Source organism: Anopheles marshallii, chromosome 2 (assembly GCF_943734725.1).
Source record: "Anopheles marshallii chromosome 2, idAnoMarsDA_429_01, whole genome shotgun sequence".
Lineage (NCBI taxonomy): Eukaryota > Metazoa > Arthropoda > Insecta > Diptera > Culicidae > Anopheles > Anopheles marshallii.
In genome coordinates this window covers 64,406,290-64,434,233 of record NC_071326.1, presented here as the reverse complement: position 1 = coordinate 64,434,233, position 27,944 = coordinate 64,406,290, and the positions used below count along the sequence as shown (strand labels likewise).

General features: G+C 43.3%; 1 protein-coding gene across 1 annotated transcript; it reads left to right on the top strand.

The window, feature by feature from the left end:
• LOC128718401 (uncharacterized) lies at positions 1–27,801 on the top strand. Its single transcript, XM_053812028.1, has 8 exons — positions 1–58; positions 22,153–22,648; positions 22,713–25,575; positions 25,672–25,800; positions 25,869–26,079; positions 26,162–26,254; positions 27,432–27,575; positions 27,653–27,801. The coding sequence occupies exons 1-8, from the start codon at positions 1–3 to the stop codon at positions 27,799–27,801; spliced, it is 4,143 nt and encodes a 1,380-aa protein (XP_053668003.1).
• The last annotated feature ends 143 nt before the right edge of the window (positions 27,802–27,944 follow it).

The window sequence follows — 27,944 nt, the reverse complement described above, 5'->3', positions numbered from 1 at the left end:
ATGGAACCGAGAGTGATAGCCCTCAAGCCGAAGCACGCTGGTCTCGGAACAGCACCAGGTAAATTGGACCAAGCTCGAATACTCACTCACATGGTTCTCGTTGACGAACGCGAACGCAACGCACAACAACGCACACGCACTGTTCTCACACTGCAACGCTCACTGGTCACTTACAGCATCTACCGTGCATCTGCTTGGGAATGAAGGGTGGAGAGTTGTGGTAGAGCAAGGGGGTTGAGAGGGTCAATTACTTTACCACCACCACCACCATAATAATAAGCCCATGCTCTACCATCTGCACAAGGAATGAAATACACCTGCTAGTATAGTACAGCTTACCGCATCAGCATGGAATGACACATAAACTACTGAGAAGATTGTCTTATAAGCAAAAAAAAATACAAAGTTGATTCATTCATACTACTTCAAATAACTTTAAAAACAACACAATCATGAAATCGCAATGTACAAACATAACTCAACCACATTTGCATGCGCTAACAAACATGGTCCACTTACTTGCTCCATTATACTATTTAATCAACTGATGGATTTATTTTTATACGTGTGATTCATTTAATTATTCTAGCTTATTTTGAAATGCCAGTGTTTGCTTTCATTAGTGTATGCTTATTCAGGATTGTTTTTATGGTGCACGCCTGAAACTATGCTAAATTTGCTTTCTAAAGTTGAGATATAAATTGTATTTTTTTTTAAATTGCATACCTTCAGGTGTTTTCTGCCCAAGGTACAACATTATTCGCATAATTTTTACTTTTTTATCATAAAATCAAATTTTCGAAACCAATAACGTTTGGGTTAAATATTTCTTATTCCATTTTTACAAACTTCATCCATTAATAATTTATCCTACCGTGCATTCAAACATTACGATGGGAAAAGAGCATTTACCCGGTGCGGCTAATTAATCCCTCAACACACAACCCTCGTCACTCATAGCTTAAGCGGGCTATGTTTTAAATTGTTTCCCCAAAAATATCCCGGTTTCTGTTTGCACTTAGTTCCGCATTAAGCCAAACTTTTAATCATTTCGTGCAAAATAAATCATACCTGCTTGTTTTTTCACGCCAACGTCTGTGGGGGGGGGGGGGAGCTCTGTGTACCGATAGCTAAGCAAAACATGGATGGACACACAAATACACACACACACACACACACACATTTTGGGCCATATTTCACTCACCGCATTTGTGCGTCGGCGATACCCCATACCTTAATCAAAAGAATGTCCCGGAATTTTAACATAACAGTAACATTAATATAATTTATATCCCAAAAACAATGAAAACACTTCACCTATTCCTGCAGGGTTTGACCGATTCGCCCGAGAATGGGTAACTTTGGTGCGGTTTATGTGGTTGTTAATAATTTCTGTGTTTTTGTTCTCTTTTACTGTCTTTACAGGTGAGTGTAAATGTGCATTAAGGAAGATGTCCGCATGGATTATACCCTATCTCCCCCGGACATCGAGCCACCCATTTGGTAATGTAATATAATTAATAATGTATTTAATACCCATTTCTAATGGAATGCTTATTTAATCGCAAATCTTTACCCACATTGGTACATGCACTCGGTCAAACGAGATACGGTCAATTATTTGGCGAACAAAAAGCGGGGACATGCTCGTTTCCGATGCCCCCACATTATTTAGGGGTGTTGAGTGTCCAAATAAGTACACACTCACCAAAACCACCACCAAATTGCACCAAAATGGAGTTCGCAGTGCTTATGTGTTACGACATAACGCTTTGCTCTCTATTGGATCTGAATCCTCTCTCTACTCGGTATGCCCCACCGGTGATAGGGTTGTTTATTAAGACAACAAAATGGTGACCTTCAAGCTGTCCGCCACCCTGTCTCTCGGTGTCTCGTTCGCCATTAAACACTAGACACTAAAATTGGTCACGTTCACGCAAGATGTTTTCACCAAAAAACCCGCTTAATCGTTTCGAACGGATAGACAGATACAGCCGAAAAAGCGAGCATGCATTTCAGTAAGACAACTGCTCGAAACCCGTACGCAAACTTGCCAATTGATTTTCTATTTGTTTGAATAGCTCCGATGCGCCAGACGTGGTCGGTGTTGGTGGGGACCCTTGCCGTATGGTGCACGGTTTACCATTTTTGGCCAATGGCTTAATCGACAGCCGCTTTCGGCACACTGTGCCAGAGCACGGTGAAGCATGGATATGTAATGGTTGCACCATCGTTGTAACCTTCCTAACGAACGAGCGTCCCAATGGTGGACGTCGTACACTTATCTCTTGGTCGTCTTAATACCGTCGAGAATGGAATGGCATCGTGCAAGGGGATGCGCATATATCAAAGCCTTGTGCACCAGTCAACCCATCCAGAACTGGTGCACTGCACTGTGCATCAAGTTTTCGGCAAGTTACCGCGATTGCCCAGTAAAGCACGTCCATTCTGATGCCATTCTGTGACCGGAGAGGAACGTGCAGCTATGCATGCTGTGATCAATGTGATTCCCCCACCCCCACCCCGCCAATTATTTGTGTGTTCCAAAAGCACAAGTAAGAGGCTTAAAGAATGTCACCTCTTTACATTTTTTTTAGTAATTGGAACAGCCACAACAATTCTACGGAGCGGGTTTGTAATTAATGCTGTCAAAATATTATCTCGAACCACAATTTTTACCACGTCTCCTGCTCCACTCTACAGCTCTGTGCCAATTCGCTTTTTCCGTTTTACATTGAAGCTTCGAATGCTGATCGCGTATTTTCAAGATCTTCCCCCAAAAAAAGGCAGATTTGGGTTGGTGAATATCTTGGAATTCCAAATGTCCCAAGGTGCAGATGTACACTTCCACGATGAAACACATCGCACACGGGCAGCTGAAAAATAGGGGTCACTTCGCGTAGCGTATTCGGGTGTTTCGTGGCGATGCACGTGAACGTTACAAACTTCGACGACCACTCCAGTTACCCGTGACCGTCCCGGGGGAGTTGTGCATCCAGTTGCACGGTGAAGTTTCTCTCTCACGCTCAATTTTTCCGCCCGATTTTTGCACCTTCAAGGGGTGATTTTGGCTTTGCCCCGTTACCTTTGCCCGATGAGAAGCTCTATTTGGCAGCTGCGCAAGTCCACTGCGCGCGATAAAAAGCTGCAGAAAAATAAAAAAACAACGCACAAATCTCCACTACTGCCAGGTAGTTGGGGTACTCCAGAAGTGAAAGGTTGATTCGCATGAGCAGGGACGAAAAATAGGGTGAATATTTATGGTCGGTAAATTTTTAACGCATTGCGCTTCATCTCTTCACCGCGTGGAAGGGGTATTTTTCCAAACGCCACACCGTCACCATTCGATTGTACCAAGCAGGACCTACCACACTGTCGCGAAACAGCGAAATTAGACTACGTTTTATTTGCAAACACTCGTTCTTTCGCACCCCAGAGCTACAACTCTTCTTCCATCTTCCGATGCTGGTTACAACTGATTTTAATGACAGTTCTCATTTTCGATCAACAGTTTTACAGCAAAACTGCGCCAACCGGCTGTGTGAGTGCATTCGGGGTTTTTGCATTGGGAACGGGTTTTCGCATGCACACGATTTGGAGGACAACTTTTCAAAATGAATTTAGGTCAGTCCAATCCCAATCCGATCGCAAACGGGCCGCAGCATTTGCATTCCGAGACGAGTGTGTGTGTGTGTGTGTGTGAAGTGATCTGTTGAGAAAATTGGCTGATTAAGCCATCGCCGTGCTTTCCAACTACGCCTTGGAACATTTGCGTCGCAAAATTGACCTTTTGGCATGTACATTTCCCTTCCAGATTGTCTCACGTTATGTACGATCGCACATTTGTGAAACACGATCATCATAAAAATCATGTTATGGCCGATTGCCGAAACTCAATCCTGCATTTTATTGCAAAACCGGGAGAAGACAAATTTAGCAAACCCGACAAGCCCCATTACGAAGAATGCACTTTTGTTCGCGTTCTGACTCCATGATCGTGTATTCGCTCTTAATCCAGAAAAAGAACTGCACCGGATGCTCACTGTAATCCCGTTCAATGACCTTTTGGCCGCACGGAACCCGGAACCGGTTTCACCGCCAATTCGTCGGTTGCGTGATGCAAATAAAGGCTAATAATCAAATTAAACAAGAAAATAAAAGCATTAATGATTTAAAACGTTCATTGCCGCGCCTAACCTTACGACTATTTTATGGTGGTTTCGTTTGATCGTCGAACAAAACGCGCGACTGCTATACCTTCGCTGGAAGACGCTGGCGGCAGAAGGGCAAAAGGTGGGTCACTAGCCGGTCGATGATATCCCTTAATTGATAATTAATTACAAACTTCCGTTATCGGTCCCCGGCCGGTGGTGGATTCGCGTGGCGTTTCATGCGGTGCCCGTAAAATCAACATTGTTACGTCGATGGTCGATGATCGTAAATAACGTGTTTTTTGTTTTTGTTTGGTTTTGTTGCTTTGTGGCGAGATAAACGAGAATGAAAATGAATTATAATCCTAACATAAGAGAAAAAACAAAGCTAAACCTGGCTTTGCCGGTCAGAAAACCGGTGATACAGTTACAAGTTCGCACCCGAACTAGAAAGAGCGTTGCTGTAAAAATTCGGACATAAAACGAGCAATCATCTACTGAAGCCTGACCCAATCCGCTACCAGCGGGGGGCTATCAAACCGCACCGGCGAATGATATGCAAAATAATCATTGCTGTTGTGCCAGTCCAGTTCAAAGTTGATCGATCACGCCGGCGGCTTGCATGGAGGGCGCAAAATCCGATGGGCATCGGTATCACCATTATCAGCGTCAAACACGAGCACAGGCGAGCCTCATCCACCGGGTGGCACACTCAACTAAATCGTCTCAACTGGCACAAACCGCTGCTGGGGCCATTTGGAGACGCGAAAAGCATTCCACTGATAAGTTTCCAATCACCATAATAAGTGAACAGCTGACACCGGCTCAGCTTCCCACACTACCCACCACCACCAACCGCTGTCAACGGGTGCGTGAGATAAGAACTGTTCGTTAATAGGATTAATTATGCAAATGGAAATCGATATCGGAAGCCGTCGCAAATCCATCCCCGGGTGTGGAGGAAGAAATGCGTCCGAGCGAAAATGGTTCTTTGCCGTTTTTGGTAACTTGTTTAGAGTAGTCCTTCCATCCTTCAGTTGAGCTTTTAGCGCCAGAGTTTAAATGTTAATAGATTTCATGTAATGCAAATTGGTAAGATCTTTTGGACCACTGTTCTAGGCATTTTAAATTACAGTTTAGTTTCATTGCCAATGATGCTACGTAAGAGCAGTTGATGCATCACATTTGATATCTTTGATGAGGCATAGAAGTGAATTATGCATTCATTGTTGGGAATACAAGACATTCCCAGACTTGAGAGTTTTCTGTGAAGAGTTGATCAAGTCAAACTCGCTGGAAAATGTTTCATATTGTCAACAAACAATAACTTCTAATGTTATACACATCTGAATACTTGTAACGTTGACCTATCATCTTCACATTCATTTATAGCACGTACAAAGCTGAAGGACCTGTTATCCGTGGAATTCGATTGGCCGGAATGCGGCCGGTCCGTAATTGCACGGATAATCGACGTTTTACTGTAAGTGGTATGGCAATTCCGACCTTTTGTTTTGATGGTATCATAAACGAATGTACGGCGTATTTTCGGGCAAATTTATATGTAAAGCTCATACCATATTGAACCACTATCCATTCATTGACTTTATATAATTAATTAGAAAAAAAAATAGCTAACCTTTCTAACATAAAGGAATGACCGAACCTGGATGAAACCAGCAAGCAAATTACTTTATTTGGTCATTTATCGTGCAGGAGATGACGCAGAGAGCAAGAAAGTACGACCTACTCAAGAATAGATTTAAATTCTGGTGGACTTGCTCTTGCTGTTTTACACTTTACCAATGTGATTATTCGTCAACTCCGGTGTTGCAAAGTCTTGCACCAAGTACTGATTTGGTGGTCATCTTCACAATGTTCAATATACGCTGTTGTTTCGCTCCATAGTATTGAAATTTATTTATATATTTATATTTATTTACCAAATTTCATAGTGTTGATATATGTAACCCATTCCATATGCATTTTATATTATGCTATTTATTCCCGGGAGTTTGCTGACTATTGGCTATTACGCATTATTCTTGAAGGGTTTTAAACAAAGGATTCAATCGAATTTCATAGAGTTTTGTGCATTTTTCAAATGCATGCGTTTTGTTTCAAATAGAAAAACCTTCTTTGCGGTTAATATTCCAATAGAACGTACGTGTAGGATGTTATTCAAACGCAACATCCACTCATACGCTCCGGTCATTAGTTCTATTTCACCAAACGTAACAAACATTAACAGTTGTAACATAAAACCAACCGAAAAACGCAACCCATTTGGCTCCCCGCTTAAGCTCCTGGGCGCGATTCCGAACCAAAGATGAATGAACCCTGCGGGAACATACCGACCCAGGTGGGTCTAGAAGTAATGGGGGTTACCGTTTTCCGGCTACCGAGTCGTGTCCATGTGTGCCGGGTTGTTTGCCCACTTCCTACCCGTGATGTTCCGGCACCACATTTCTAACCAAACTCCACAACACACGGCACTGGATGGAGAAAAGGCATTTCACGTCGAAATATGTGCCCAAAAGACAAATGGTTTCGGGGCTACCGATAATTAAGCGAAAGATTCAAGATTTCTGCACCGCAAAAACGACACGGGAAATCACCTCATTAATCGAGCCTTCGCCTCTAGCCGGGTTTGGTTAGTTTCTTCCTGGGCTCCTTTAACGAAGGTCGTCGCGCGTACACACTCCGGTTTGTCCTACCGGTTTGCCGAAAAGCCCTAGCCGACGGGGAGGTTTTGTTTTTCGGCACAACGACCCATGTTCCAATGGTTTCGTCGTCACATCGGATCCCCAAAAAACCACAAGTACAAATTAGTTCCAACTTTTTATGGCTATTGGCTATTTTATTTATTTGCCCTCCATCTTTGCTTGGTGTGGTCGCCGAATGTTTGACCGGGGTAAAGGAGTTTCTTTTTCAAGCGTTCCAAGAATACTCTTTTGGTAGGTACTCGCGGAGAAAAGATGTATACACGCATAGCAGGGGAGATAGCCGAATCTACTGCCGCTGGTCGTGTGATATATGACGAAATAAAAATCCACCCGGCTCGCCTAAAGAAAAAAAAACCCTTTATTTTCACGAATGTGGAATAAGAGATCTTAATTAATTTATCGATGTTCAACCATGTTCACACAGCGTACTAATAGCACGTTGGGACAATGGGCGCATTTACCGGTGTCTGAAACGCACAGCCCTATACACGCTCCGAAACCCCGTCCGGAATCTTCGGCAGCTACTTAACGGGGGGAAAATAATGCGACGATGCTTAGCTATTTTTGTTTATTACCATATACGAAACGCAGCATAACAGCCAATTCGAGTTGTGGTCGCTGAGGGGTTTTTTTTTCGTGGCAACACAAATAATTTGTACAGATTATAGCGTTCAGAAACGGCGACGACACGGCACAGCATTGTTGTGTGTTCCACTCCCATACGGAGCGGGATATCGCACCCAATCAAACCAATCTGCGACCGACCCGACCGTTTAGGACCACCGCTTAAGTGCTTTATGTGAAGTTTAGCATTCTACGCTACACTGTTGGCGAGTTTTTCGTTTGGGACTTTTCGCACGTTCAGAACCATCTCCAGCGGTCGTAAAGCTCCAGGTAACCAACAAAAAAACCCACAAGAAAAGATCTTCGAGAACGGTTCGTTTGGGGAGGTGAGATGCTTGATAAATGTACGATTTGATAGGTTCATTAGAACTAGAAGAAGCACTACTTTGAATCTATCCGACTGACCCGTGGGGCGGGTTGACAGGATATGGGTTCATTAACCGTGCAGATTGGAGATTTTATTCGAATATCTTTATAATCATCTGGGAATATTCTTTCTGTTTTTTCTGTACGGAATTAATTTCAACCATCTACTTAGTAAACCCGATCTAGGTACATAAACAAATGAGTGGGAGCAACTTTTTTTTTGCATTGACGATTCATCATTGTGGGACTGGTGGTGTCTGTTGGTAGGAAACATACTTTTTCAAAAAGTTTGAAGAGCAGAGCAGTGGCCAAAATCATCTGCTTATGTCCTATTGGAGATATGAGTTGATTCTTAATTGAGCAATTGCATATCTTTGGACGCTTTGACAAGATGAAGACACGTTGGCCTGTGCGAAATCAAGGTTATAGTTTAATTTATTTTTCCTTTGGGTTGGTATGTAAAACGAAAGGTTTTAATGAATGGGAAGCGTCAAGATCAACAGTTGTCTCAAAGAATGGAGCATTGTAGTGAACTCAGAAGTTTAGTTACATCAGATGAGCAATCACGAAAATAAACTGCTCAAGTCCATAATTGGGTCACATACATGTTATAGAAGTTTCTTCTTCTTCTTCTTCTTCTTCTTCAAAATTATTGCCTCACTTGGACTTGTAATCTGCCATGTATGTCATTTTCCTTTACTGTATCATACCGCAGGCAGCATTCGTTAATAATACTTAAATTCAATGGACCTTATGTGGTACCCTTCAGTCGTTTTCGTTTTGTTTTTACAATTTTATACAAAAAACAAAAGTTTACTAATTTATAAGAAGTTGGCGGGAAAGTACGAATACAACTTAGGGTATTCCATGGAAGCAACTTTCGTAACGTTGAATAACTGCGTTAAATTCATGGCACTTGAGTTAGAATGGATCAGAGGAATCAAAATGACTAAGACACTACACTGCGTCAAATCCAAATAGTACAAATTTGCGTCTGGAAAAAGAAAAGATTGGTCGTATCGCCCTATAAATTAAATAACCAATAGTAGATGTAAGCTAGACCGATAAAGTGTGACAAGACGTTACAATCTAATCATTTTAAGCTTTCAATAATTAGCTAGACTAGGCAGTTCATTTCATTAAACGCAACAATTCTTCAATGTACCTCAACAATTCAAATTCCTCACCGAGCCACAAACACAAACGATTTCTATTCTGTTGCTTAATTCTATTAAGCGATATCTACTCCAAGCATTCTCCCCCAATGGACGATCGAATAAAAGGTGGTACTTTCTTTTGCCAGCCCCATTGTACCAGCTCAGTGCAACTAATTATGAAGCGCTTGGCGAGCAAGAGGAAACCTTAAACATTCAGCATAAAAAATAGGGAAAAGAATGGGGAACTGCTATAAACTTACAACAGAAAACCAGTTGCCTTCCGGAGAGGTGGTAGATCAACGAACGAGCGCACCCTTACCCGTGGTATGGCCAACGGGCGTCACTCAATCGCGACCGCTCCGATGCTTTCGCTGCTAAATCTCGCGGGCGCCCAGACCGTCGGACTGCTGCTGCTTTGGGTGACCTAGAAAATCGATGCAAAGTTACACACTCATTTAATTTAATTTAACACACATCTTCGTTATCTTTGGCCGATTTCTTAATCCATTTGTTTTGCTGCCCTGGGCTGCCGGCTGCGCGGCATTGGTCGATCGCCCTTTCACCACCACACCAGCGCACACACGCGCACATACGGCTGCAAATTCCTGAACGATTCATCGAAGAACGCTATCTAGCACCGAATCAGCGTTAGTTAGATATCGCTCGTTGCGGTTCCGGGCCAAATGGTGGTGAACCATTTTAGGGTGCCCCCCGGAATGTGGGCAGAAAATCGCGGGAAGAAAAGAGAAAATTTATCACATTAAAATATAGGTCAGCTCCCGGTGTAAGCCCGGCAGCATCAGCATCAATCGCCCGCTCTAATGCTGTTTGCGGCACACTCGCTTACCCCGGGCGTGCCGGACGCGCTAGAAGTTCGATCTTTAGATCGATGCAGAACGCCAGCAAACAAAAAGCAGCAGTTTGCGCTCTCTACCACCGTAACGATCGTTTCCATCAGTCGATAATCAATTTTAATCAAATTGATAGTCATCCACTTTTTTGTGTTCCTGGCGTTACAGTGAATTTCCCTTTATATCGGACCTACCAACAGCCAACAAAGAGAGCTCCTTTAAAGGAGTAATAGCAAGGAAATGGGTTTAAATTTTTGCACCAAACCGCAGCAGAATGAGATCCAAAGTTTTCGTAGACAATCAACAGAAAATGCAACCAGCGTCCCTTGGGTGTAGTGAAGTACTTTAAAACAATTTCGAATTACCATTTTCCTGCTTCCGCACACGGTAACAAGCGTCCATTAAGGAAGGTTCCGGGCAAGAAAAAGAAACGGACTCGATCCGGCACACTCTAATGTGTTTGCCCACGCTGCTTAACGATCCGACACGAAACTTTCATTTCGTTATCTTGGGCAGGGTTTGATAGTACGATTGTACCATCAACGGTGTACTTGACCTTCCCCCCTCGAGAGTCTGTCATTAGACAAGAAGGGGAGGCCCGTCTTTGGCAGTGCAACATTGTCCCTTTTTTGTGCGGATCGTTACCGACTAATGCAACGAAGCTACATTTACAATTTTTTTGCTAAACCCCACCATCTTTCCATTGCGTTGTGATTGTGCATCAAAGCTCCCGGATGCGACGCCATGGGGCTTCTGCAAGGTTTTCAGGGGTTTAGTGTGTGTGTTGTGTGGGTGTGTGTGTGTATACGCTGCCAGTGATGCCAAAATGAGCCAAAAAACACGTTCACGATGAGATGGGTTTTCCCCGGGTGGACAAATGTGCTCAGCAGCAATTATTAGCCGAAGCTTTGGGGGTTTTTAATGTTTCTTTAAAGTACCGTGCGCTTGGTCCATCCCATCTGGCACACTGTGGGTGTCCTTTGTTTTTCAAGCGACGTTCCAACGTCTGAGTAGTTGTGATCTGGGGCAAGACTAGCCATAAAATGAAAATAGTCCCTCATCTAGCAATAGAATCGGGCCGGTATCGTGCTCATCTTCCATGCTTAAAAAGCAAAGCGCTAAGATCGGAATTTTATAAGTGAAAAGCTCGAGAGAATATAAAGTCCTCGACACAAAAAAAAGGTTCAACACCCTCAATTCGCCTGCTTTTAAATAGACGAAGTTTGGTAATCTTCCATTCGTCCAAAATAGGAAGGTTCTGGGTTAACATTTTCAGTGTGTGCGAAACGGGATGGCAGCTTACAAATTATCATCCACTACTCCACCGTGCTAGAGTGATTTTATTTCCTGTTTTGCCCCTCTAGTGAGGGAAAAACATTCGGTCAGGTTTTTTTAACTCCCGTAAAAGAAACAGCAAAGCAAAAATACTGAGGTGTTTGTCTGATTGTTGGGTAAACGATCGTTATCGCCAAACCACTGACGCGCCTTTGACGCTTTTATTTCCACCCAAAACGAAGGGTTGGGAAAATTCGGCACGGAAAATACAAACATAAAATGTGTAATGCGTCACAAACTGAACGATTAAAAGTTTGATTAGCGCCGTCGGTGGTTGTGTGTGCCGGTGGGTTGATTTATGCTTTGCGAAACGCGCTGTGTGATGTTTCAAACGCGAGGCGAAGGGTGATTCTTTTTGTGAGCAATGCTCGACCACTCTCCGTTTGGTCAATCATTTCGCACGTTTGCTGGACACGTTGCATTATGTTGTCAGAGCACGTGTGTTGAGTAGTTGGTTGCATAAATCAATCTCATCTGTGTATCTGGCGCTTTCTGTATGTCGGGTAATGGATAATGCATATGCGGCATACATATTTTTCACCCACTTTGACCTTTATGAATGCACTGAAAAAGATGCAAAAAAAACTTTCGACAACGGGGCTAACCTATACTTGCTGATGTGTGTGCGTGTGCGGTGTGGTGTGGTAATTAGAAAATAAAATCTGCCTGCAGTTGGAGGGCAAAAAAAACAGATGTCACTGATTAATTTAAAGTGATGCAGTAGCATCAGTAACAACACTCATTAAACACCACTTACTGATACAGTGTTTAATTGACCGAGACGGCAAAATCATCATTTGACATCAAATTCAATTTGATTGATCATAAATCAAACAAACAAACATCATAATCGTTTGCAACAGCAGTAAAACGAACAGACAGGTAATTCAATTACTTACACTAGAATGTGTGCTCTTTATATTTAAAAATGTGCCTTTTTTGTGGTTTCGTTTCGAGCACAAACTCACACAAACGTGCCTTTAAGTGATAAAGGGAAATAGAACACCAAACATGGTTAGTAGAAAGTTCACTTTTAATGGGGCTCCTCGGTTGATTGGTTTTCCCCCTACAAAGCTACAAACATAACTACATCAAAGAGATACCTTTGAAGTGATCGTATAAAATTGACTATTTTGCCTACGCTTAACCAGTAAAGCGAGTGTTATTTTAAATGATGCTTTAGCCTTTGAATGCACAATCAGAAAAAGGTACCGCTTCAAAGCAGTAATGGATACCTTTCTTACTTGAAAGATGCAATCCAATTTATGAAGCAGTGTTAGATAAAATTTTGTTGTGGGATGTATTTAATGCACACAGTTAAAGCAATGAATGTTTTTTACTAAAATGTAGCCGACCATTAGCAACATATTGGGTTCTACATAGACATACCGAGTCCTATTAATTATTTAAATTCGTGTACTTTGTGTCTTATGTCGATTAAAAGGCTATCATTGCAGTAGTGATGGGAAGATTGGATTACGGAAGATATGAAGACACGATCTCACTGGATGGATTTGAATCACATTGGAACCCAATTGCAGGATATTAATATAGAATTCAATCCTATTGGGATTCGATGAGGATTCGTTACGGATTCGATCCGATTAGGATTTGAAATGGGTAAAATTTGATCGAGATTATGTTGTAGCTCGATCCGATTGAGACTCAATTGGGATTCTGTTGGGAATAGATCCCAAATAACAAGTTTTCGTGCTTAGACATATTTGATTGTTGGTCTTGTTATTTGGAATCTATTCCCAGCACAATCTCTATCGAATCCTTATCGGATTGAATCTCTAGCGAATCGCAATCATATCGAATCCTTATCGAATCACAATCGGATCGAATCGTATTCGAATCCCATCCGAATCCGTCCATTGGAATCCGATCTGATTCAAATCCGTTAAGGGATCGAATCTTTGAATCTTACAAATTCCAATCACACCATCACTAGTTTAGAGCTCTATGGTTTACATGGCTTACGGTCCGTTTCATCATTTCAAACTTAGAATTTAATTAATCACACAGGGGCAAACATTTCTCATCATCCGCCAGCATTAGCTCACCATGGTTTCCTTACTACATATGCAACAATTCATTCCGGCAAAAGTGTTCCTTTAGGGTGATAGTTTTTAAAACATATTTTCAAATTTAACTCGAAATGCTTCAGAGATATTCTCACAGATTATTCATACAATGGATCCCCTTGCTTTAAAGCTGTCTTCAAAATTCTCCCCTGAGTTTACTGCACTTTTTGGATCAGAATTTGTGTTACTCACGCTTTTAGCTCTTGGTTTCAGACAAACAAGCCAAACCAAACACCTCCGGATGGAATGAACGAAATTTGTTATTTCCAGCTCCCAACTATGTGTGCAGCATACGGGATGACGCTGCGCATAAGAATGGCATGGCAGGCAGGTATTTGCACCTACGATGGTCCCACCCGGCAAGTAGTAGGAAGCGAAGAATGGGTAAAATATTTGGAAAATTTCCAACCCAATTAGTCCATTGCCGAGGAGGCGGCCTAATCAGGCCGGCTAATAAACTTGTTCGTGCTGGAAGCAAAAATGCCACCGGGCATATTCACCTTCGGGGAGAGTGGATTGTAAAACGTCAGGTGCTTTTGCTGAACGAGGCAAGTTCAAGGGCGTCCTGACCGGAAAGTCAACCCGTGCCCGGAAAGAAAGCTTCCGTTCCGATCGGTTCGGTTCACTCTCAGCCGGTTTCTGAGCCAATCAAGCCAATCCTCGTAAGGAAGGAAGGGCTCTGAAATTGGGGTTGGAATGGATTGTCAGGAAATCGGACATCAGTGTGCGCAATTATCTCTATCATCTCTGCCCGGTTGGTGTAGATTTGTGCCAAAACAATCACGATTTTGGTCTTATTTCCATTCCGTTCGCGGTGTGTTCGATCGATTATCGGAAGGCGTGCGGTCGTGTGCATATGCGACGAGATAAGCAAGAGTTGCTCGGAACGTTCGCGGATCATCGCATGACTGGGTCATAAAACCTTGCACGATTTCCAAAAGCGAAATGCAAGATTTGTAGCTTTGTCTTATCGTTCGCAAACACTTTCCAAATGGTGTGTTCGGTGTGTTGGAATTTTACTTCATCGGGGCGTCACTTTGAAACGTGCCATTTTCATGATTTAAGCAATTTATTAGTTAGCTTTCATTTTCTCTTATTATGTTCTTGAAATAATTGTTACGGTAAAATAATTTTCAAAACCTTGGGATTATTTAAAACTCGGTTAGATAAACTCGATATGATTCACTAGTGTCTGGTAAGGAACAAGATGCGCAAAAAGACATCAACCTAAAAGAGACAGTAACAAACACTAACAAATTTGATCAATATTGCAACAAAGTTCGTTTACATCCGATAAAGTAATATGAATTTCGGCACGGTACTTTATTATTGAATAGGATTGCAGTATAAATAGTTATAAAAGTATAAAATTTGCTTAATGTGTTTATGTGTTGCATTCACATAAAATTGCTCCAATTAGTCAAATAAATCTGATTTAATGAGTAGCAGTTTAACCAGCCACATTCTGATTCAAGCCGGCATCATAATTTAGATATTCCTAAACGATATACTGGGCTAACCAGTGGTGCATTTGGTAACGGCGCCACAGCACACAATAGGACCGAAAAATCAGATCTGGACTAATCTCCCGTGCGTTAAACTAACTAACCGACTAAATCCGGAAAATGTAGTCAGAAAATAAAGCCAAAAATAACAGGACAGGCTTTCTTGAGGATGTAGTGCCGGTAAAAAAAACGATACACTGCTAATATTTTTATCTTAAGTTGTCGACTATATCATATTGACTATTGAAATCCGTAATCCATAATAACTCAACAAAGTGTAATGTACAGACTAAAATCGTTTAAATCAAGTGACCCAAAACCCAATGGCATGGCAGGTCCAAAGCCGTAAAACGTTATAGAATCAAAAGAAATGAAAATTATCATTATTAACGAGTATTATTAACAAACATTGGAACATTAAAACAAATTGATTTTGAAATGGGATATTAAAATGTCTTTCACTTACAATTCCATATGTTTTTCGATACACTATTTTTCAAACAATACACTTCATTATTATTTCGATTTTTCAACACAACCATAATAGTAATTGTAATTAAACCTTTTAATAATCGACAAAGTACTCAAATAGCAATACATGTAAAAGTACTGAAATGATGTATCACAATTCGCTAATGCATTAAATGCATTAACAAACATGTCATTTGCTAATAGAGGAGAAAAAATGGCTAGAAGCCTTATTCTTCCAGAAATAAATATCCCACCATTAACCCACTCACGGTAAGGGGGGAAAATAATGCAATAAAACTTATCAAAACTGCCCTTCGCTTAATCGTTACGGCCATTGTTGTCAAAGCTTTATCTTAACGGTCGTACACCGTACTATTATCTTTCCATTATGTTAACACACAGATGCATCTTTACTTATAAATTATTAAACTTGCCTGTTCATCACCCCGAAAACAAAAGCTCTTATTTTGTGTCGGTTGTTTCTTGTGGCAGTCACCATCACACGCACTGGTTATATTCATTCATTATTAGGATAGAAATCTCTCGCGACGAATTACTGCATACGGGTGGAATGATTTTAAAAACCCCACGCAGCAATGCGACCTCCATGGCCTCCATTCTTGTCACGTTGTTTCTTGAATTCCCGAAAACAAGAAGAAAATTCCCAGCGTCTACTCCCGACGGCAGCAAATTTGGTATTCGTGTGACCAGCGCTGGGGTTGTGTTTTAGCGAACCCATAAATCAGCAGAAAACGAACAAATTGTCACTTGTGACCCACTTTTGGCCCTACTTCTTCTTATGACGGACGGGCTGTTGAATTAGGTGATGAACTGAAAACACAACTAGCAACTGCCATACTTTTTTGTTGTTACCAATCCACATTTTGAATACGTACATTTACTACAAAGTCCTTCCATACTGGTAAATGGAACAGTGCAGCAAGAAATAGTCATTTAAGCTCCATTGCTCTTTATAAAGTCCCGTCAGGCTGCGTTACGTTGGTTATTATTTCGGCTTGTTCTGAGCAAGATTAAGCTTAACCTGGACTGTGAAGATTAAACTTGAAGCAGGACGGCGTGAGTGATAACTCGACGTGTCGGTTCCGTTGCTGATCGTGACGATGGGTTAGAAAAAAAATCGATTAAGGACGTCATCCGAAAACAAGTTCCAATCAGCTGCTTTCTAATAGTTAGCCGAAGAAGAGGAATTCTGATGATCATTTTGCTATAATCTACTGCATTATAAAAAGGAAAATGTTCTTGTACCGAAACATCGATGAAATACAGAAAGTAAAAATTTACTTTTTTCCAACTTTCACGAGAAAGCATTAAATCGTTTCGCATTTGCCAAATGTGTTCATCACACATCACCACAACCGAGTCAATGAACCCGGTTTTACGTTTTTTTTTTGTAGCGCTTTTCCCATCCGTTTTGTTCGCTGTTTGTTCGTGCCTCCTCAACCTGATCTCTGATCTTCCATAACCGTATCGAGGAAAGCGAGGGTTGCAGGCACATTTGGAACCCGATTCGTACGCCTTGCCATGCCAGGGTGGAAAGCAATGGTGTAAGATGGCAACGGTGGGACTGTTCTGCACACACACGCCATTCCTTTCGTAGCGAGAACTTCTCGTGGCAGAATCGCTGTGGAATCCCAACACCGTTCCGCGGGTTTCGGCCTCCTGCCGGGCTGGGCGCGCGAATCAACCGACCGATCGGTCGTATATTTATGCTCTTTGGAAACCAACACTGAAACAAACAAAAAAAAACTCACACGAGATGGAGACCGTACGGAATCCACGCGCACGTTAACACGCGCGCACACCGCCGTTTCACGTTGAAGTTGCATTTTCTAGATTAAAAATAACAGAACAGCACCGCACAACCCGCCACCGGCTTGTGTTAGAAATATGGCAAGATGGAACGGCGCGAGTAGAATATTTCCAGCGAAAATGGGCTACAGCGCACACATATACAAGAAGCGAGGGGTTTTTGGGACAGCTGTGCGCGCGTGCATCGGATGGAGATCGATACACTGCACAAACTTCCGCATGTGCATTCCACTTAGCGTAACTCAAACAACGCAAACGGATTGCATCGACTCTGTGAGTTGAGATTTTCCTGCGGACTTCTGCAATAGCGGGCATAGGTTGCTGAACAGCAGACATCACACAGAGCGAGAGAGAGAGGGCGGGAAAACTTGGTCCAGAACCGGATTACATAAGACGGTGGATTGCCATATGAGCGTGGTCTCCTCTGTGGGGCTCACGTGAGCGTGAGGTTAAAGTTTCGGTGCACTTGGAAGGTGGTGACTTCTGAGCCCAAAATAGGAGTTGCGTTCGTTGGTGTGCCTGTACGTAGTCCATCCGCAACCACAAACATCGGTACCGACACCGAAGCTAGACGAAGAAATTAGATGCAATACCACAAATGGCTATCGAGCAGTGGGATCGTAGAACGCGGAGTCGCACCTTCACCTAGAAATGGTGTAACGGAGGTGTTTCTTGTGATGCCGGAACCAGTGTGAAAAGCCCGCCAGGCTCTTCGTGGTTGAGTCTCCCGATATGCCCTTTTATTGGTCAGTTGCTGCACGGTGGACGAGACTGTTGCAACATTCTTACATGTTCACCCTTTCTTCGACACATTCAGGAGTACAAGCCACGTTATTGTAGTGTTGTGCGCAGCAAGAGACGATCAACAGTGCAAGAAGAAAAAGTCACCTCAGGTCTGTCGCGACATTTATCGCAGCCCGTGTACTGGTGCCAGTTTAGGAGGATGTCGCGCTTGACAATCGAATCACCGGACCAGGATCTCACCTCGAATGATGCATCCCCCGGATTAATATTGGCCCGTGCGGTAAAGGTAGTGGAACGAAGAGACATGGGTCATACCGATATGTTTTACCGTTTCGGATTTAAGTTTCTTTCATTGCTTGCCATTCACTCTGTCTTGTTGCTTCTTTTTGTTGTCTCGATACCATTCTGAGGACACTAGGTAGGATTTATTCCGTTCGGTTTCTTCTCTCGTTCGTTTGCGCTGAACTGCGTAAGCTTGAACCCGACCGGAAGAACCAGTTTGCATATCTAGCGGTGGTAAATCATGTTCCAACTACAACGCACTGCCGAAAAAAAAAGGTTATTTTTTCCTTATGAGGGCAGTTGTGTTACGTTACATGTGCACAGTTCTGGAAAATTCTGGCTTCACCGATGTCGCCGTTGTATGCCCACCAAACACGGTGAGCTAAATATTGGCCAAACGGGTCATTTTAACTTTTCGGTACTACATTTTAGGTGCAGGATGTGCTTTTGTAGGAACTTAAATTCCTGGAATTGGTTTTTTTCAATGTTACTAAAGTCATAACACTCCTTTACGCTAATTCAGCAGCGCTTTTTGAAAACGCCTAAAAGTATGCAATTGCTGCTACATAGTAGTCTATTGAGTTTTACTAATGATCGTCAATGTTTTCAACCTTAGAATATTCATAATTCGTGGAAATCCCTCAGTTTTATAAAGTAAAATTTTGGCAAGGTTGAAAAATCAAATATTTAGATATATTTCATCAAGTTACATACAACATACTGAAGGCGCAGCCCGACTAAATTTGGACCTATCAAATTGCTCCATAGCTAAAATATTCTAATAATTTGTTATAATTGGAAAATGAATATTATTTTCTTATCTTTATATTTGTTTTTCAAATGTGAATTATTGTTAATTAAAAATTATTATACATAAACATATAATTAGTTGTTGATGTCGTTTACCCATAGGGAGATCCTGATATATTTTATTAATATTTTGTAATTATTAACTAATACTTACGTATTAAACTAATCATGCTTACAAATGATATTTATCATCAGAATGCATCCATTGTATATAACAAAATTATGTATTTTTCATAGAAATGTTTGATTTCCTCCATCGTACCGAACTTCTTCGTTAGGTTACATGCAAATGAGTACGCCGTGGGTTTACAGCTGTTGCGCATGAGCACCCACACTCATTAATTATAATAAAACAAGAAAAACGATAAAACAAGTCACTTTGAAAGAAAAAAAAATTAGAAGGAAGACATATAATGGTCCCATAGACCATGGTCTAAAATTACCGTCGCTAAATCCGTTCCGTAATGAATATTACACAACTCCCGAATGCTCTCTAGCGATGATCCACTGGACTAGGAACTGGTATCTTCTTTTCGTCGCCGTTAACTCCCAACACTGTGACGCAGCCATGCCGCTTACCCGAGCGCACGATTAATAAAACCCGACCGAGTGACCCCGCCCGAGGGTCACGTTTCGTTTAGGAACGGTAGGGTGACGTCCGTTATGACCCACTTAGTTCCAACTCGGGCTCACTGGATCGCAACAATGGCGGAAGTAAGCGGGATCTATCGCCATTGAGATGATTGAAACAAATGGAAGTTTTAGTGGCGGGCAAAGTAGGAAGGGCAGATATCTTGAGATAATAGTTCTCACAGGCCCAACATTCCAGCGGTGAAAAATACCTTGATCTTGATGGAGAGGAAATATCTGCACGGTAGTTGTGATTTGTGAACCGAGCGGGAAAATGTTCACCCCAAGAGACCACATCCTTCCAAACCCCAAACTTTACTTTGCCTCTTCCATCGAGTACTACTGCACGCGGGAGGGTTGGGTCGAGAAGTGGAGGAAGTTGAATGAAACAATTATTGATTTATTTATCGACAACGTGGGCAAGAAGCGACCGCACACTTTGCCATTGAGACTCGGTCCGTTATTGGAGATTTCTAGTCAGAGGTCCCAAGATGCTAGAAGATCGATAGTTCTTCTCGTCGGCATGGGGACGATGTCCATTATTAGACATCGATAATTGATCAAAGCGAAAAGGCCCGATCGACCAGGACCGAATTGAGGCGATCTTCCCCTACAATCAACTCCACTGGAAAGGCGTCTTTATGTCTCGTATTTCGGTGTGTTTGGGTGTGTGTTCGGCTTCCTCTCATAACCGGAACGGATGTGATCTGCTATAATTCACCATACACAGCACTCTCCGCCCCATTCGTCGCATAACTGTCAATAAACGATCATCATCATCTTGCTGTTTCTACTCGAGGACGCGCCCCGTTCGATTGACTGGGTTTAACAATTTATAACCGAAAATTGACATCCGGGCCACCAATTCTACATTGGTGCTGGGTTGTGCAGTATCTACCGCACCCACCCACGACGGAGTCGCCGATTGTCGGGCAAACAGCATTGCTGGTACGCATTCCGTGCTTCGCATTTGCCGGCACATTTGAGTCATGCATGAACAATTTACAGCGCGCGAACTACTTAACCTTTACCAACTCGAGGGGTGCAATTCGAACGAAATGCCCAAGGGTGACCGTGAAGTTGCTGGGTTGAAACAAGCAGCAGCAGTGGCATACAAAAAAAGTTAAGCAACACAGCACAACGTTTTGATTATTTTGTTTGTTTGCTCCGGAAGGAATGTGTCTGGTGTATTTGTGTATGCGATAAACAGCGGAACCACTATGCCCCGTTAGTCCTGTGGCGGTATTGTTTATGGGTGTTCCAGCAATTTGTCAGATAATTTATCGCAGCGACGACATTTATCATTGGCGTGATTTGTGCTGCTCTGCGTATATCGGAAGCTTTCGGTATGGAATGTAAAACAAATAACAGAACAAATCAAAAATATTATTTGTCGCTACTTTAAACAAGCGTCAATGTTTTACTGGGGTTGGGGGTTTACTTATGAAGTCTTATTCGTTAATTCTAACACATATGGAGTTTTATATTTTTTAACATTACTAAATGATTGCGATGTAACTACTTGCTTTGGTTCATAATTTATAACTAGTTTGTGCAGTTAAAAGTATAAGTCAAACGGCCGAGTACACTCGGGAAAAGGTGACATTTCACTGTTCTGAGAAGGAATTGTCATCAAACGAATGTGAATTGTATCTTAAAATAACTACCTATAGTTATAAGCAATACGGCCTCGCCGTTCTTGTGGATGAAAAAAAAGCAAAAGTCATAGATGTAATAGTATTGCTGGAATGTTATTAAATGTATAAATCATGAATTGAACAATAATTGAACAATCATCAGGAACTACAAAAAATTGAAATGTTTTGATATTGATACTATTTATTAATATATAGTTATATTATTATATCATAATATAAACATAAACAAGTAACTAAACAAACACAAAAATATACAGAACCAATTTTAATTTTTTTAAAATCTCTCATTAGCAAAATCCAACAAATAATAAAACGAAAATAAATACAATTTGCACAAATATCTATTTACTCAACTACTTACTTACTTACTTACTTACTTACTTACTTACTTACTTACTTACTTACTTACTTACTTACTTACTTACTTACTTACTTACTTACTTACTTACTTACTTACTTACTTACTTACTTACTTACTTACTTACTTACTTACTTACTTACTTACTTACTTACTTACTTACTTACTTACTTACTTACTTACTTACTTACTTACTTACTCACTTACTTACTTACTTACTTACTTACTTACTTACTTACTTACTTACTTACTTACTTACTTACTTACTTACTTACTTACTTACTTACTTCCTTACTTCCTTACTTACTTACTTACTTACTTACTTACTTACTTACTTACTTACTTACTTACAAGAGTATGATAACGGAGTATGATTGATAACTAAAGTGCACATTGCATTGCCTCCATGTTCATTCTATTTACCTCTTTACCTAGTTAGCTTTAGACGGAACAACCAATGCATCATACGAGAATGGATTGCATAATCTTATTAGAATGATGTTAGATATTTTAAGAGCACCCTGTCACATTCTAATGACATTTTGCATTTATTCACGCCCATTCCAGAGTCCAGCCACATCGCTTCGTCCGGGCTAAAGGCAGGCACGGATAGCAGCGAAGGCACCGCCTACGCCAACAACCTTCCCATAATCAACCCCGAGGCAGACAAACAGGCCGCCCCGGGCAGTGTCACGAGCATGGACTCGATGAACAATGTAGTGACGTCGACTACCACCGTGACCGCCATTGCCAGCACCGTGCATCAGCTGTTACCTTCACCGTCCACACCGTCCGCCGCCGCCTCCACAGCAGCAACGAATGGTGGCAAAGTAGCGCCACCGGCATTCTCACGACTACCACCGGATGGGCATGAGTTCCCGCCGAACTTTACCGAACCTTCCGCTGCCAACACGACGACGACAACGACCGTACCCAACGGCGGCAGCACCAGTGTCAACGGGAACGTTGCCATCCCGAATATGGGACCGGGAGCCGCGATGACGATTATGAACGGTGGCATCATGGCGCCGGTACTCGCCAAATCGAACGACAAACATTCCAGGTGCGGTAATTGATTTTTAACAAAACTTGATTCCTTTCGATAAAAGAACGCTTTTCTTTTTCAGTTTTAATGATGATCTACCCGATTTGCCTAAGAGCCATCCACCACCGGTGCCCCGTAAGATGTCACACACATCCACCGGGGATGGCTTCCGCAAACCACCACCGTTCCCAACCCGCAGTTCCTCGATCGCAGAGTCGCTGCTCAGCCGTAAGGAGCTACCGCAAGCGTACCAATCGCTGCAGAATGTGTTCGAGCAGCGCCGTCGATCAGTGGATGTGCCTGATCATCACCAACACGGCAAACCGCCACCACTACCACAATCTACGGGCCGGATAGCCCTGGTCGGATCAAACTGGCGTAAGGATGAAAAGTCGGAAAAGAGCGTAAGGGACAAGATTGCAATGTTCTCGAGTGCGGCAGATGCCGAAGGTGCCGTACCACCGCCTCCACAGCATACGACACTGTTAACGGCCGCACGGAAGTTTAGCAAAGATTTCACCAAGAGCTCGGAAAACTTGCTCGGATCTTCGCGGGACATTTCCACCGCGAAGAAGGCTGTCGAAGCGATCGAAACGTACGCAACGCTGCGCAAGAAGGCACACAGTGTCGAGCATCTGGATGAGGTAGATCGGGGTGTCACGATGACAACGTCCACCACCAGTGAAACACCGTACAAAGCCAAGTTTAGCCTGGAAACATCGAAACCGGTCGTGCTGGGGAAGGCGTACAGTGTGGAGAATCTGAATCCGATGAATAGAACCGAATCGGTCAAACCGCTCAGTTCCAATGGAGGTGTGGATGGTACGAAAGTTCTCGCCCGCACGACAAGCTTCTCGGGCTACTCGAATGGACACAGCCTGGCAACGATCGCGAACACACCCGGAAACCTCGGTAGCAGCAGCTCGCTCGTATCGTCAACCATCGCCAACAACGGTGCGGCGGGTACGGACGAGCGATGGAAATCATCCATCTCGAACCTGCTGGAACAGCGCAAAAAGTCAATGTCGAAACTGCGCGGACTCGTCATCCCGGAGAAGGTACCGGAGACGGAAGTGTTGCCCGAAACGCGTATTATCGGGCTGCCGATCATCAAGAGCAAGGACTCGGAAATTATCCTATCATCCGGTGTCATTTCTAAAACGGCTATTGAACCACCAGCGGTGGCACTTTCTTACAGCCGCAAAACCAACACACTTCCGATGCCACCGAAATCGAGTATCAGTTCGGTGACCGGTCCATCGTCGACGGTTCAACTTAGATCGGGCAATGGTCAGGATGGGACGTTCCGTGCGTCCACCACACGTTTGCAGGCCGCATCCGATTCAAAGCAATCGGAATCGGAGTCGGAGATGGTGCCAACGTTCCGGAAACCACTTCCACCAATGCCACCGGTGAAGCCACCCCGGACGTCACTCGTCTATCCACCTAAAAGTGGATCAACGGATTGTTTGCGCAGCACGGAGGACGAAAGCGATGACAGTGATTCGGTGTTGAGTTCACGCGTGTCTTCACCACCGGTATCGCCCGTCGCACAGGTAGCTCCGGTCGAGAAGTACGCACTCACCCGTACACTCAGCTCGGAGACGAACACGTCCATCACAAGTTCCAACTCAACACTTACGTCCAGCTCCGGTTCGCAGGCTAGTTGCAGCTCGGTCGGCAGTACACCGACCGTCGACATTAGTCGAAAGCTCTCCAAATCTTCCTCGTCCGAGGCGTCTATGAATCGCAAGAATGTGCTCGCCTCCGCCAAGTGTCGTAATGGACGGGGTGGTGATCTTAAGATTGAAGATGTCGGTACGTTCGGCAATGGAGCGAAATCGAAGCGGTACGAGGACGGTGACAGTACCGACGGGTACGAGGAGGAAGAACGTCGCAAATCTAAATCCAAACCTCGAAGCTCGCTTATGAACGGTTCACCTACCACCAGCGGTAAATCGGTTGGTTACGAGCCTGAAAAGAAGCCGGAACTGACCCACTACAAGGTGGTAGACAGTGTGGATAGCATTGTCGATAAGGTGATAAAGGTTGCATCGTACGTGGAGGTCGTTTCTGATCTGGAGGATAACGCGGTCGTTGAGGAACCGATCGTTGCTTCCGCGGTACCGCTCCCAACGGCGGAAATACCCTTACCGACCGTCGTACCCGATCTTCAGTCGAAGAAAATCTCTCACGATGGTTCAATGTCGGATCTTGCCAAATGGGTACGTCACGAGGCTGCCCGTACCATCTCCCACAAGGAACCCGAAACGGTCAGCGTCGCCACGGTTCGTGGGTTGCGTGCCGAGAAGAAACTATCACCTCTCAGTTTAGCCCGTACAGTGCCAACGGAACCAGCCGTGCCCGTTCCGGTGCGGCGCGAGTTACGTTCATCGGTTGAAACGAAGAAGCTAAATTTGGCGGAAATTCGTAAACCATTCGAATCGAAGTCCGCCAACAGTACGGTCATCCCGACGCCGGTTAAGCAAACACCGAAGGAGCATACGATTGCACCGACACCGGTAGCACAGGTGACGTCTGCCGTACCGACGGCCACATCACCACCGGTACATGCCACACCAAAAACCAACACCCACCACACCAACGGTCACGATCGGTTCTCGTCCTGGGACTCGTTGGCTTCCTCGTCGTCCGGAGTGTCCTCGCTGCAAACCAACAGTCTCGGACTGGGTAGTGTCGCCCCGAACTGTACCGGCTCGTCCCAAACGCTTCAGAGCACACCGTCAGATTATGGTAGCTTCTCGTCACTTGGCAGCAGTCACAGTTTGATCACACCGCAAGACTTGCAACTAATTATTGAAGAGGCAGATCCACCGTTGGCAACGCCGGAAGCTTTTGTGGTTGTGCTGCAGCGCGAAACACCAGAAAGTAGCATCGGTATTACACTGGCCGGAGGTTCCGACTATGAGGCAAAGGAAATTACGGTACGTAATTATGGTGATGCCCTGAATCTTTAATATTCTTGCGATATATCTTAATGTCACTAACATGTAATAATATCCTTTCAATATATTCTTCAGATTCACAAGATTCTCACCAACTCACCCGCGGACCGGGACGGGCGGTTGAAGAAGGGCGATCGTATCCTTTCGATCAATGGGCTCAGCATGCGAGGCCTCACCCATCGCGAGTCACTCAGCGTACTTAAGGTTAGTAACCACACACATTTACGAAGGTTGAGCCTTGACTAATCAAAGCTTTTTATCATTTCTTTTAGACGCCACGACCAGAAGTGGTCATGGTTATCACACGATCCAAGTCGCTCGTACTCGATACGCTAACGAAGCTTAAGCGACCCTCGATGGGATCGCTTAGCTCGCTGGCGGAGAAGAGTGAACTTGCTACGGAGTACGAGCGTAAGCTTAAGATCCAACACAAAGCGTCCCGTTCGTTGGATCTCGATCATCTGGATGTGGCATCGAATGAAGGTAAGCATCGCGCTGATTCGGTTGGTTGTAATGGTGCAACAATCTACACTTACCCTGTACGTCTTTATGGATTTAATTTCAGCTGAAAGTGTATTCGATGGTACCGCATCCGAGGATGGTCTGCTGTCGGCGGATGATGTGTCGAAATGTTCCTCTAGCAATGCTACCGACAATGGTACGTAATTACTTTGCACAAATCATGTCATGCTGTTGCGAATCTGTTTCGTTTGCCGTTTAAAATGATCAGTAACCACAAGAAATTCAGCGGAAGCAATGTTTTCATTTCCTTTCAACGCTAGATTCTTCTAATACGTAATTGACTATCATCCCAAAGAAATTTGACATTAGGTAACAATGTTATGAAATAACATAAATAAACGAAAGGTAAATGAAACTATAAATTTACATAGCACATATTTTTCTGGTCAGGTTTAAAGTGTGTAACAGATCTTCGAATAGACAAGGATAAGGCATACGAGAGGAGTAATACAATTCTGTATGTAACGATTGTAAGTTAGAACGACGTGGATCTCCAGATGGAGGTGGGATGACGGGTGTGGAATATTGCACTCTTTCACCTCTGTGGAGGCTCTTCAGGGACCTTCTGAACCCAGGTTAGAGCGTAAAATGACACTCACTGCAAATAAGTGTACATATGTATCGATATCGGCATAACTGCAATGGATGTGACGAGACAGCTCGTCGGACGCGACCTCTAGCAGAAAACAATGCATACAACTCCTGAAAGAGTGTACCTCCTCCTCGTGGTTATCCAAGGGAGTACTTACACAGGGAAAGGGTTGGGAAAGGGAGTAGCAGAGCTTGCATATTCTGAAATATTGCCAAATAGAGTAATAAACTGCAATAAACACCTCTATTTATGCTGTACTGACAGGATGGTACTAGGCCAAGAAAAACTAGTATAGGTCCTATAGACTGTGCCGCTGGAATATAGCATATTCCAAAACAAGGACCTAAATAGATATTTTTAGATAATGTTTTAGAATGTGAGTTTCTTCCTTTACAGAAAAGAGTAAATTTCTTGTAACGTACATTGCATACCTCCAGGCTGTTTTCTCGAAATCGTTCTTTTTTCACTTGTCAGAATCAGCAACTAATCTTATTACCAAATTAATGTTATACAGGTATCTGAAGGATACCCGCTGTCAAATAGGTTTTAATATAGGCAGTCAAAGGTTTCCTGTCGCTTGCAGATGTTTTTTGTTCTGGTGAGCGCACATCTTTATAACGTGTGTCGATATCTTTCGGTAGCGTCCCATTGTATAGGATTTACCGAAACCAGTATCAATTGAAAAAAAAATTTGATCATTTTTTTCTTTTGTATTCTACAGCTTCCTTTTCTACCGCGGATGTACCGGAAGGCTGTCGCATGGTAGAAATCAACAAGGACGGTGCCGGTCTCGGGTTCTCCATCGAGGGTGGTTACGATTCACCGACCGGCAACAAGCCGTTAATAATCAAGAAAATCTTCATGGGTATGTGTTTTTAAGTCGTTAAAAGAAAACGTACGGTCTCTCTTACTAACGTCTTTTTGCGTCCATTTTTGTTACAGGTGGTGCCGCTGAAAAATCCGGCCTGTTACGTGCCGGCGAAGAGATTGTTGCCATTAATGATATCTCGATCGCGAAGATGACGCGAATACAGGTGTGGAACATGATGAAGAAGCTCCCGAACGGAGGCGTACGCATTACGCTCAAGTGAACAAAAACAGACATCCTGCCCCGGGCGATGAGGGAGTGTATGGGAAGTGTGTGAAGACGTGTCCTCCAAGCGGATTGCTAACTAAACCCCTGTAAACAGCTTATTTTATTTACTGTACCCGTGCGCTGGTTGTAGTAGCATAC

Bases quoted from the DNA above. Each gene is read 5' to 3' on its own strand.
- LOC128718401 (XM_053812028.1), top strand. From the start codon at position 1: ATGGAACCGAGAGTGATAGCCCTCAAGCCGAAGCACGCTGGTCTCGGA. The intron at 59-22,152 runs GTAAATTGGACC...CGCCCATTCCAG, and splicing joins TGGTCTCGGAACAGCACCAG to AGTCCAGCCACATCGCTTCG. The intron at 26,255-27,431 runs GTACGTAATTAC...TGTATTCTACAG, and splicing joins TAGCAATGCTACCGACAATG to CTTCCTTTTCTACCGCGGAT.